At 55.1% G+C, this 12364-nt stretch overlaps 1 protein-coding gene and 1 long non-coding RNA gene across 8 annotated transcripts in view; one reads left to right on the plus strand and one right to left on the minus strand.

Moving 5' to 3' along the window:
• Positions 1-1038: 1038 nt before the first annotated feature.
• LOC118526915 (uncharacterized) lies at positions 1039-11276 on the minus strand. Of its 6 annotated transcripts, XR_013445456.1 has the most exons (7): positions 11094-11276; positions 8315-9860; positions 8098-8232; positions 6393-6453; positions 4538-4660; positions 3237-4236; positions 1039-2452 (listed from the first exon to the last, which is right to left on the minus strand). It is a non-coding gene; the product is annotated as an uncharacterized LOC118526915 (long non-coding RNA). The 6 variants fall into 6 exon arrangements; XR_013445459.1 differs by lacking the exon at positions 1039-2452 and having other exon boundaries at positions 3298-4236; positions 8315-9848; XR_013445460.1 differs by lacking the exon at positions 1039-2452 and having other exon boundaries at positions 3298-4236; positions 8098-8189.
• Positions 11277-11396: 120 nt separating this feature from the next.
• The window catches only part of CEP72 (centrosomal protein 72), a 31454-nt gene continuing 30486 nt past the window's right edge, over positions 11397-12364 (plus strand). For both annotated transcript variants that reach the window (XR_013445461.1, XM_036078459.2), the window contains exon 1: positions 11397-11493. Coding sequence is in view for 1 of the 2 variants with exons in the window: in XM_036078459.2 (XP_035934352.1) it covers positions 11412-11493 (82 nt within the window). In the remaining variant the exon portion in view is untranslated. The remainder of the gene's footprint in view (positions 11494-12364) is intronic.

Genomic DNA, 12364 nt, shown 5'->3' on the forward strand with positions numbered 1-12364 from the left:
TGTGAAGGTAATAAAGACAGTGTGGTATCGACAAAAAGACAGACACATAAATCACTGGGAAGAAATAGAGGTTCAAGAAACAGACCCACACAAATATGGCCCATTGTTTTTTACAGTGGATGCAAAGGGAATTCAGTGGAGGAGGGATCATCTTTTCAACAAATGGTGTTGAAACAACTGGACATCCACATGTAAGAAGATAAACATTGATACACACATTTGCACTGATCAAGAAAAATTAACTCAAAATGGATCACGAATCTAAATGCAAAATATAAAACTATAAAAGTTTTAGAAGAAAACAAAGGAGAAAACATTTTTTACTTTGGGTTAGAAATTGAATTCTTAGACATGACACCAAAAGCACACATCATCAAAGAGAAAATGGATAAATTGGACTTCATGAGAATCAAACCTTTTGCTTTGCAAAATACACTATTAAGAGGGTGAAAAGACAAGATACAGGCTAAAGGGAAATATCTGTGAGCCAGGCATCTGACAAAGGATTTGTATCTGGAATATATAAAGAACTCCCAAACACCTAATAAACAAAAGCAAAAGATTTGAACAGATACCTCACTAGAGAATTTTGGATGGCAAATAATCACACACAAAGTTGCACAACATTGTTAGTCAAGGGCAATGTAAATGAACAACACAATGTGGTTTCTCTCTGTGTCCATCAGAATAGCACAACAGAAAAAAGAAAAGAAAGGGAGGGAAGAAAAGGAAACGCTGGACAATATCAAGCTCAGGTGAGAGTGCTGAGCATCTGGAACTCTCTTCCATTGTTGTGGGAACAGAAAGATGGTGCAGCTACTTGGGAAAAGTGGGTTTCTTTGAAAGGTAAACATTCACTTACCATATGATTCAGCAATCCAGTCCCTAGACATTTACCCTAGAGAAATGAAAACTTATCTCAAGGAAAATCTATATGCAACTATTTATAACAGCTTTATTTATAATCACCCAAAAATGGAAACAACTGAGTATCTCTCAACAGGTGAATGGACAAAGTTGCACATCCACACAATGGGATACTACTGAGTAAGAAAAGGAACTAACTATCCATACGGGTAAAAACTGGGATGAAGCCAAAGACACCGCACAGCCGCTGAGCGAAAGGGGCCAGTCCAGAAAGGTTCGTTGTATGTGACATTTCACGAAAGACAGAACTTTAGAGACAGAGGAGTTTGGGGTGGCAGACGGGTTTGACCCCACAAGGGAAGCCCAAAGGAAGTTTCTGGAGTGATGAAACTGTTTTGTGTCCTGATCGTTTCTTTTTATTAGGAAAAAAGTAAACTTTATGGTATGTATGTAAAAAGGAAAGAGTATAACTTAAAAGTTTCAGAAATGTTGCTAATATTGGCAACTAACAGCTCATCCTATACTTTTTTTTTTAAAGATTTTATTCATTTATTTTTGACAGAGTTAAAGAGAACACAAGTGGGGGGAGGGACAGAGGGAGAGAAGCAGACTCCTCGCTGAGCAGGGAGCCTGATGAGGGGCTCGATCCCAGGACCCCAGGATCATGACCTGAGCCAAAGGCAGACACTTAACCAACTGAGCCACCCAGGTGTCCCCAGTTTTTATATTTGAAATGGTTAAGTAAGCATTTTATAATATCTTCAATGTGCCTCTTGACCCATAGAGCTTAAGATAGTTACATCTTGCCCTTAAGGCAACATTGGCTGACCACCTGCATGGAGTCCCTGAGTTCTGAGGGGTTTGGTGTGGACCTGCAGCCCTTCTGTTAACACTTTAGTTCAGTTTGGCAGGATAGAAAGTCCCTGGCCTATAATGCTCTTTCCTTGATTATCTTAAATATGTCACTCCACTATCTTCTGGCAAAAAAAAAGAGGATGCTCTGATTTTATTTCCTTTAAAAGTGACTTGGTCTTTTTGTCTTATGACCAAATCATTTCTCTTTTTCTGTAAAGTTCACCAGTTTTGTTAAATGCCTCAGTGCCAGTCACTCTGGGTTGTGTTTCCAGTGCTTGATGTCCTCTTTCAATGTGGACCTTCAAGTGAAGTCTCTTCTCCAGGAGAGTCTTCTGGAAGTGCACTTTGTGCTTTGGCTCGCTGGTCGAGCTGCCGCGGCTCTGCCAGGGTCGGGTGTGCACGGGGTTGGGTGTGCGCGAGGTCCTGCTGGCCCTGATGTGTGGCGGCTCCATCAGGGACGGGTGTGCGCAAGGTCGGGTGTGCACGGGTCAGGTGTGCACGGGTCGGGTGTGCACGAGGCTGGGTGTGCTTGAGGTCGTGCTGGCCCCGCTGTGTGGCGGCTCCACCAGGGACAGGTGTGCGTGTGGTCGGGCGTGCACAGGGTCAGGTGCGTGCGAGGTCCTGCTTGCCCCGCTGTTCTACCACTTCCTTTCCCACATTTTCAATCATGTCTCCGAAGGAAGCATCTGCTGTGACTTCTCCTGTTTGTGCTTCTTCCTTGTCAGGTTCTCTAAAGTGGAAGTATATTTTAAATTCTTTCCTGAGTTCAGTCATCTGACTTCCCAAATATTCATCTTCTGCATGCCTTCCCTTCTCATTGTTCTGATTCTAAACTGTGTTGTTCTTTCATAGCTTCTACCATTTTGTTTCTTTTTGGCTCCTTTTGAAATATTAGACTGTGGTTTCATCTGTTTTCTAGCATGGTCTTCTGATGTGCTAACTGAATTTAATGACACACACCCTTCAATGTAGGTTAGAAATTACCCCATGAACCAGTTTCAATTTTACTTCAAGAATTAGAAAGTGAACCAGTTGGACCCAATTAATATTAACAAAGATAATGGATCAACCTATGAATGTGCAAACAACTAAGTTGAGAGCTACTAAACTGTCTGCTTACATATTGGGGTTCAACTCAAATCTTTATTTATTCTTCCAATACCTACAGTTATTTCTATGCAAGCGTATTAAACTTACCAGTTGACTATTTAAATAACTTATATGAGGGGCGCCTGGGTGGCTCAGTTGGTTAAGCGACTGCCTTCGGCTCAGGTCATGATCCTGGAGTCCCAGGATCGAGCCCCGCATCGGGCTCCCTGCTCAGCAGGGAGTCCGCTTCTCCCTCTGACCCTCCTCCCTCTCATGCTCTCTGTCTCTCATTCTCTCTCTCTCAAATAAATAAATAAAAAATCTTAAACAAAATAATAAAAAATAAAATTCTTAAAAAAAAAAAATAACTGATGTGACATTTATTTAAGAAAACTAAATTAAATACATTCTTGTGTAAAACCCACCATTGGTTTGGTATCCTGTGGGTCCACACAAAAATGAAGAAAGACCAAATGCACCAGAAGATTAAGTGGGGAAGTGGATTTAATGGAGGTCAGCAGAAGAATAATTCCAGGTAAGACGTCAGTGGTAGAAAGGATAAGGATGAATTCCATCTGGTGCTTTGGTTCCAGGAGGTGCTCATGCTGGTCAGCAGGGGCCAGGGCCGTGAGGGAGAGACTGCATGCACCGGCCCCGTCTGGCTGGCCCACGTGCCACCCAACGGACCCTGGAGCCCCTGCACCAGGACCTCACCCAGCTCTTCCCTATGCTTGGACCCTGTTCTGCAGAGCTAACCCTGGTGTGGATGGGTCTTTGCACAAACACTGCCTTCTGGATCAAGTCTATTCTGGGCGTATTGAAAACCGCAACGTGCCCAGCACCCATGTTCCCATCCTGTTCCCCTCTCTTGTTTCCATAGCGAGGTCCACCTTGCGGCATACTGCAGCATTGCTGATGCCCAGCACCTAGAACAGGACGTGGAGTAAGGAGGCACTCAACAAACATCTGTCGAATGGGTGAACGAAGGCTTCTTCCACAGAAGGAAGTCTTGGCCTCGCTCACCTCTCTTCCATGGGTCCCAGCAGCCATGAAATAAAGAGAGGTGTCGCGAAGCGAGGTGAGTCCGGGCTGGCTGGAACAGGCTGGAACTGCCAGGAAGGGTTCCAGGGCAGACCTTTCCTGGGGCTCCTGTCCACTCATTTCACCGTTGGGCACTTTCCCCGGCAGGGCACGTCGTGCTGCACAGCTGTCCTTGGTGTTCCAAGAAGAGGCTTGTGCTAGCAGATCACAAGCCAATTTCCAAACAACCGAGAAATGGGCGAGAATTCAGGTGTGTCTCTGTGGGACGGGGCCAGGCCCCACCCACAGGCCAGGTGTAGCAGCCTCACGGGGACTTCAAAGTTCCAGGGAGGAAAGGGGCTCCAGAGCTGCAAACAGGTGACTCAACCTCATTGTTCTGTGCATCTGAAAAATCAATCGGGTCCAAAGTAAAAATATTTATTTAATGAGCAAAAATGTGTGCCTAATTGGTTTTTAAAAGCATATTGCTTCCTGCTTCTTGAGACTGAAAAGGGACCTTTGAAAAAATCTTTACAGGGATTGAGTTCTGAAACTGGTTTTTGGAGGTTAAATGAGTACAGAAAACAGTGTATAAGCCATGGGAGACAACTCAGCCTTTTCCCCGGGGGTCCTGAGGAAGGTGGACACCCCTGGAGTGAGGCGGCTCCAACAGGACCCTCGCTGCCCTCCAGGGGTCTCTCTGTACCTTGCAGACTTGTGTCTCTTTGGGAGGTAGTCTCCATTAGCAGCGAAGAGCTGAGGTCTGGAGGCAGAAATGGGTGTGGATCTTGGCAAGTTTCACGGCTGCTTTGAGACTCGGTTCATTCACCTGTAAAATGGGTGTGGGAGAGTGGGCTCTTCTGCCCTGTGGGATCCTCGTGGCTACTGACCAAGACAACACATACAACCGCCTGACGTGGCCCAGCACCGTGGAATCTGGCCCCCGCCAGGGCCTGCTTCCCAGCAATGTGGATGAGGCCCTCTTCTGAGGATGGCACTGCCCCGTCCCAAGGTTGGTCCTGCTGCCCCGTGTCCCGGGACGCCCGTCCGAGTGTGTGGTGTTCCCATCCTGCCCAGGCTCTCCTGACGTGCGAGAGGATGCAGCACCCTGGGGAAGCGTCTTAGCAACTCGCCTGGACAAGAGCCCCGCAGAGCAGTGTCCTCGAAAGTAAAGACAACTGGCCCTCTGGGGAACCTGGGTAAATATTTCATGTCTGTGAACATGAATTTTCTGCATATGAGGGGACTGATACAGGTGATTTCTAAGGTCGTTTTGTGTTTCGACTTGCTACTGAGTTTGGAATGTGTGTCTGAGTTTCCTGTGGCCGCTGTGAAGGATCAGCACCCACTAAGTGGCTTAAAACAACACACATCTCTCACGCTCTGGGCCTGAAGTCTGAGGGCAAGTCACTGGCAGGGCTGAGCCCCTCTGGAGGCGCTGGGAGGGTCCTTCCTGCCTCTCCCAGCTGCTGGGGCTCCAGGCGTCCCTCCGACCTCTGCCTCCCTCATCATGTGGGGTCCAGAGAGTGTGGGTGTGGGTCTCTCTGTGTGTCTTCTCTTCTGTCTTTTGTGTGATTGCATTTAGGGCCCCCCGGATAATCCAGGAGAAATTCCTCTCAAGAGCCTTAAATTAATCTCATCATTTGCCATAGAAGGCGTTGAGGTTCCAGGGATGTTACATGGATTTCGTCGGGGGCAGGGAGAGAGGAGTACTTCTAGTTCCATAAAAGTTTTCCCCCAAATAGCCCTTTCAGGTGCACACTATGAGGTAAACAGTAAGCTTTCTGAAGGCAAGGCCTTGCACTTCTGTTGTATTTTCTGAACAGTACCTCTCACAGTAAGTGTAGGCTTTGTCCTTGATGTTTACCTTTACTATTGATTACTATGCATGAGGAAGGGCAGGAGGCCTGGCTGTCGGAATCTCCCTCATTTTGTAGCTGGGAAACCAGTCAATCAAGCTCCAGGTTTCTGTTTGTACTTCACCCTCATCTGCTCCATCATCTATACAAACTGCCCGGATGTGGCCAGGCTGGACCTGCGCTCGACCCACGCTGGACCCACCGGCAGAGGGAGGGCCTGCCCAGCCATCAGGCCCTTCCTCTCTGGCTGAGCCTTGGGACTCAGGAGGTCTTCCCACTCCCCACTCCTCTGCTGGCAATGCCCACCTCCACACCCCCTCCGCCCCTCCCCTGGGACCCCGTCCCTCCCCCAGGCAGGAAGGGAGCACCGGGCGGCATTCCTGACTGCGCACTCCCGTGCTCCCAGCGGCACAGCGTGCGCCCCACGCGGGTCCTCTGCGGCACCGGGTGGGCGTGCACTGGGCGGCAGCAAGTCACTGTGCACCAGGTTTCTCCTTAGCCAGGAGGCTAGAGCCCAGGCCGGACATCCCCGCAATGCCATTTTCCCTCCTCATTGTCCCAAAATAACTTCTGCCAACTCCAGGCATCACAACTGTGTTCAAGGCAAGGAGAAGGGAACATGGCATGTGCCACCCACATTTACTCTTTTTTCCAGAAAAATCAAAACTTTACCCCAAAATGCCACCACAGCCTCATGCTTACTTCTCGGCAGCCGGAAGGGTCCCGCCAAAGCTGTAAGAGGTGAAGAGAGCCTCTCTGTCATCTGTGATGGAAATAGGCAAAATTGAAGAGGCAGGGAACCACTCAAAACCCTGCTGATTATTTTAGAGCTGGGGAAATCTGGGGTTCAGAGAGCAGCTTGCCCTGGCCACACAAGCTCGTGGGCCTGCCACGGCACCTGCTGGTTCACAGGCTGGCTGGCTGGCTGCTCAGCAAGGGAGACAGTCCCTGCCCCCAGCCCTGCTCAGCAAGAACGCCTGTCTTTCACACCAGTGTTCCTGTTCTCCATGCTGCCCACGCCACAGTGGACGTGATCCACGAGCCACAAAAGGTGGCAGCACCTGACCTTTCTCCTTGTGCTTGCCAAGCTCTGCCGTGTGATGGCTCTGAACTCAACAGGGAACTGCGCCCTGCAGTGGGCAGGGTGATGCAGGGATCTGCGGGGCCAGTGCAGGCTGGGGGGCCACTCTCTGGAGCAGTTAGGGCCTGCTGACCTCGGCTCCTGGGCAAAGGACCAGGATGGGGGGGCTGCTCTGTGTGGCCAACACTCCGCCTGGTCCAAAGGGACCCTGAGCCCCGTGCTCACTAGAGCCTCGGGGCAGGGAGCAGGCTGCAGGTCCCCAGACCCGATGGAGGCAGGGTTACACCTGAGGTCTGTCCCTCACTCGGCCCTGCGTGTCTTCCTGGTGGTTAAGCAGGTGAGTAGGTAGTGGGAGGGGAGGCAGGGGCTGGGCACAGGGGCAGCTCCCACTTGGAAGATGCTGGGGTGCGGCAAGAAAAAGGCACGGTGGTTACGGGGTGCAGCATGCTGGGAGTGGACCTGGCTGTCCCAGATGGGGGGTAGGGCCCCTGACCTCCGGGTGAGGGTCATGGCTCAGAGGCCTCAGGGGTTGGCGGGCCTTCCCTATGGGGTGACTGCTGCTTTGCCCCCACACTCCTGCCCTGCATGTAGGCCTACTTCCCCAAGGAACTGGAAGTGCCCCTCTTCCTGAGAAATCTTGGTTTTTAGGTGTTGGGAACTGCAGGAAACGGAGGCCCCTTGTCCTCTCTCCACGGCTGCAGCCTTGACCGGTGCAGGGCTGGCTCAGGGACACGGGGTGCCCACCCCATGGACGGAGATGCTTGGGCTGGGGGATGCTCCCTGGGCTCCGTGGGTGGGGAGTGGAAGCAGGGGTCTCCAGCTGGACACGGACAGGAACGAATCCTGCCCAGACTCGTGGGAGCTGAGCTGCAGCCGAGCGTCAGGACAGAGGTTTGATTGCTGACCAGCGATGCTGAGCTCGCCCGGCCTCAGGGATTCTGGTTGGGTTTCCTTCGGCCTTGCATCTTATCTGACACCTGAACTAGATAAAGTGTTCACCGACACTCACACACTCATGGGTGAAACGAAGTCCTGCCCCCACGCTCCCCAGGGTGGGCCCCTTACCCCTTCTGGCTTCCTTTACCTTTCATACAGACGCTGGTCCTGGCCCCAGGGTCTGGAGATACCCACTGTACTGATAACCCATGAGGGGCAGTCCCCAGGCTGAGTGCCATCGGGGACTCCTGCCACAGGGACCAGGACCCCGCGCCCCCAGGAGACGTCCCCTAGAGCTGCAGATCCCGCCAGCAGAGGCCTGGCCCCATCCATTCTGAAATCTCACCCTCCCAGAAATGAGGGGCAGAATCACATGCAGTGAGCGCTTACCAAAGACACGCGGAGTCCACACAGCGGGACTTGCTCCTGGCTGACCCGCTAGCCTGCCTGGAGAACCCCCACCTCCTCGTCCACACCGCCGGCTACACTGCAGCGGATGGAGAAGACACAGCACCACCCCACTCTCTGTGTGAACATTTGCCAGGGACGAGGTTAGGATGCTCCCATGAGCCCCCCAAAACCACCCCTGACAACCACGACTGTTTACCTTAAAGCAGTGCAGACGGGCCTCAGGCCCCATCTCCTTTCACACCGAGGGCACCGTAGTGGCTAGTGGGTGTGCCGACGACCCGCACATGGCAGTGCCGCTCCTGCTGCTGGAAGCTGCCCCGGGCTCGGGCTCTTGGTTCCCCGCTGAGGATGCACCAGCGGTGGCCCTCCACCAGGTGCTTCTCCAGGAGGAAGAGCTGGCGGGAGGTGCGGAGGGCCCTGCCCCACCGGGCTGCGTGCCCCTCCCTCCTTCTGTCCTAACGGGGCCCTAAACAAGCACCTGGAACAACAGGAGCCTGCAGGCCTGCTCTGCAAAGTCTTTGAATGAGGTGTGCTTGTGGGGCATCCGCTTCACCGGGGGGGGTCCCCAACCCAGCTGGGGAAGGCTGTGTGTGGGAGGGTGTGTGACTGTGAGCATGCATTTGCACACGTGCGAGTGTGGGGGTGAGCTGTCGTGGACTTGGCAGAGACTGGCACGTGGGCTCATCTTCCTCCCACAAGAGCCCCTGCGTGTGGTGGGCCTGGTGCAGAAGCAGGCGTGCTGAGCCTGGGCTCTAGTCTGGCTTTGATTTCCAGTCACACTGCACCCAGTTGGTCACGCCGTCTGTTTCCTCGCCAGTGAAGTTACGTGGCGCTGGCTCACATCACAGGATGGAGAGGGGACACCCCATAATAGCTTACAGAACACCCCAGGAGCACACAGTGAACACCCCTCAGCCACTCCGGTTCCCAGGGCTGGGGTGAGCTCCCCTCTCAGAAAAAATGGGAAAATGCCCTATTTTCCTTTTGAGCACATTGTAGGTCTTCTTAGGTCCCCGCCCCTTCCCTGGCAAGGACCATGATAGTTTAGGAAAAGTCCAGACGTCTACGGTCACCAGCCACCCTATAGGACCCCTCAAGTTGCCCAGCCCACTAGACATGGGCCCATCCTAAGTTTACTCTGTCTCCTTCTCTGGCCTCGTCTCTAGGGATGAATGACCCTGCGGTTGCTGTGAACAGTTTGGGGATTGAGGCTAAGAGGCCTGGAAGCTTCTCTGGAATGTTCTAGAAAGCTGTGGAGGGCTGCATGCAGTGGGGAGCTCGGTGCACAGGGGGCCCTCTACCGCTGTGTCCAGTGCATGGCCACCTGGGTTCCCCCAAAGCTTCTCCATGCAGCCTCCTGCCCTAGCCACAAGCGCCTCTCCAGGTTTTAAGCTCCCTGGGTGGTTGGGACCACATGAGGAGCTGGATGAAGGCACCCCCAGGGTTGAAAGGCAGTACCCTGGGGCCATCTGGATGGGCAGGTGCTGAGCTGGGACGGGGTGTGCTCCCTCAGTGGGTCTCACATACCTGTCGAAGACCCAGTCCGATGCAGTCAGGTGTGGCAGGACCCAGGAGAGCATGCCATGGAGCTTCAGGCTGTCCCGTCGGGGGGGGGGGGGTGGGGGCCACCTGAGCCAGGGGCTGAGGCCCTGCCCTGATCCCTGCTCCCCTTCACGGCGCGCTTCCTGCTCAGTGGTTGCACGGTGGCCGCTCCGGGCTCCTCCAAAGCACTTCAAAAGGAACTTAAGATAATAGCCCCCAGATTTATCGCCATGAACAAGTGAAGGCAGGTGGAAGGTTTCCAGAAGATGGGTCAAATAAACCTGGGCTTAATTCATGATCTAATGTGACCATTAACAATGATGTTTAATAAATGATGTTGAAGAATATTTAGTGACATAAAGAGTTCATACCGAGTAAAAACTACATATGTATCTGTATGAGAGTGGTCAGCACAATCTCATTATCGTTAAATATATACAGGCTTGGAAAACACACTTGAGGGAAACATGTTAAAATGTTAACATTGGTCATCTCAGTGTGGTGGAATATCTAGCCTTTGTTCTCTGGTATTTTGCATCTTTTCTGCAATGAATATGCAATACGTTAGGAAGCAGAAAACACGATTTTTGAGGTTTTATTGGTACTTCCATTGCAACATAAACACTGACTCTGTGTGGCGCTGTCCCACAGGACAAGTGCAGAGCTTCCCCGTCCCCCCCCCTCCCCCCCCCCCCCCCCCCGAAGTGACCACCGGCGCAGGAGGAAGCAGGGGGTGTTTGCAGGGTGGGCTGTGCCTACCAGCTACCTCCCTCTGGTGGGGGCCAACAGAAGCCTTTTGTTTGCCTTTGTTTGCTTCTGAAGCCAGGCTATTTGTTCAATTTCTAAGTCTCTGGCCTGCACAAACTTCCACTCAGCACACCTGGTGCGGTGACCAGGCGTGGGGCCTGAGACGTGCCTGAATCCGTAGAAAGGGAAACACAAGCAGGGACAATCTTAAAGGATGTCTGCCAGTCTCGATAAATGACTCAGCAGCACAAGGGCCCAAGGAGGCCAGGTTTGAAGCTCCACACTGCTTAGCGGACACGGGGTACCCTGCACCCCGGCATGCCGTGTGCACCCCCATATCCCCCCACCTCCTGCCTCTAACCCCCTATGCATGCCTCCTGTCCCTACACACCCCCTCCATACTTGCTTCCCCTAAACCCCCATACCTCCGCCCCTACACCCCCTATGCTACCACCCAGACAGCGACATGCCAGGTGACTTTGCCAACAGGCTGGTCACATCTGGGGTGAGGGGTAGCAGGGGCGTCCCCAGACACCAGGAGATGGGGGAGACAGGGGGTGACTCCACGGTTCTGGCTGGTTGGGGCACATTCGGACATGGAACAGGGTCTTCCCTGAACCCTGCAGATCTCAAGTGCTCCTCACAATGCTCCATAAAGGTTCTAGAGGGACGGACATGCCACTAACCTCTCGGTCACCGGACGAGCCACAAGCTCGGACCCCAGACGTCACTGGCCGCCTCCGAGTGACCCCGGGTGGGGCAGGGACCCCATGGGCTGCCGGGCTTTCCCGAGGAGGGTACCGTTCCCGCCGAGGGCAGGAGACCGCCTGAGCGAGGAGGGCCAGCACGGAGGCAGGCGCGGGCTTCGACCCGCCCCGCCCACCGGGCCCCGGGCCCCGCCCACCGGGCCCGGGCCCCGCCCCTTGGCCCCGGGCCCCGCCCCTCGCGGCTCTGCCGCGGCCCCTCTACGCAGGCGCAGGCGCAGGTGCGTGTCGTTTGAAAGTATGGCGCCTGCGGGCCCGCGGCTGGTGCTGTGTGAGGAGAAGATCCGGGAGAAGAGCGGCCTGGCGCCTCACCAGAATCTGGGTGCGCGGCGGTGGCGGCGGGCCGGCTGAGGGTGCGAGCTTCCCGCCGCGGCGTCCACAGACGGGTTCGGACCAGAGGCGCGCTATCCTGACCGCGCTCTTCCCGAACCGTCGAAGGCGGGGGGGAAAGGAGGGGGGGGACGCGGGGCGGGGTCCGGGGCCCGAGTGGTGGGGGGGCCGCGTGGGGGCAGGGTACCCGAGTGGGGTCGGGGACGGGGGGGACAGGAGGTCTGAGTAGGGCCGGGGTCGCGGGGGGGCTGGCAGGGGGCCCGAGGGGGGCGGGGGACAGGAGGTCTGAGTAGGGCCGGGGGCGGGGGGGCGGGCAGGGGGTGAGTGTGGCGGGGGACAGGAGGTCTGAGTAGGGCCGGGGTCGCGGGGGGGCTGGCAGGGGGCCCGAGGGGGGCGGGGGACAGGAGGTCTGAGTAGGGCCGGGGACGGGGGGGGGGGGCGGGCAGGGGGTGAGTGTGGCGGGGGATGCGGGGGACAGGAGGTCTGAGTAGGGCCGGGGGCGGGGGGGCGGGCAGGGGGTGAGTGTGGCGGGGGACAGGAGGTCTGAGTAGGGCCGGGGTCGCGGGGGGGGGCTGGCAGGGGGCCCGAGGGGGGCGGGGGACAGGAGGTCTGAGTAGGGCCGGGGACGGGGGGGGGGGGGGCGGGCAGGGGGTGAGTGTGGCGGGGGATGCGGGGGACAGGAGGTCTGAGTAGGGCCGGGGTCGCCGGGGGGCGGGCAGGGGGCCCGAGGGGGGCGGGGGACAGGGGCCCTAGTGGTGGGGGGACGCGGGGGCGGGGCCCGGAGTGGGGCCGGGGTCGCGAGGGGGGGCGGGGGCTCCTAGTCGTGGTGGGGCGCTGGGGCGGGCCGAGTGGGTCAATGGTTT

Source organism: Halichoerus grypus, chromosome 2, assembly GCF_964656455.1.
Source record: "Halichoerus grypus chromosome 2, mHalGry1.hap1.1, whole genome shotgun sequence".
NCBI lineage: Eukaryota > Metazoa > Chordata > Mammalia > Carnivora > Phocidae > Halichoerus > Halichoerus grypus.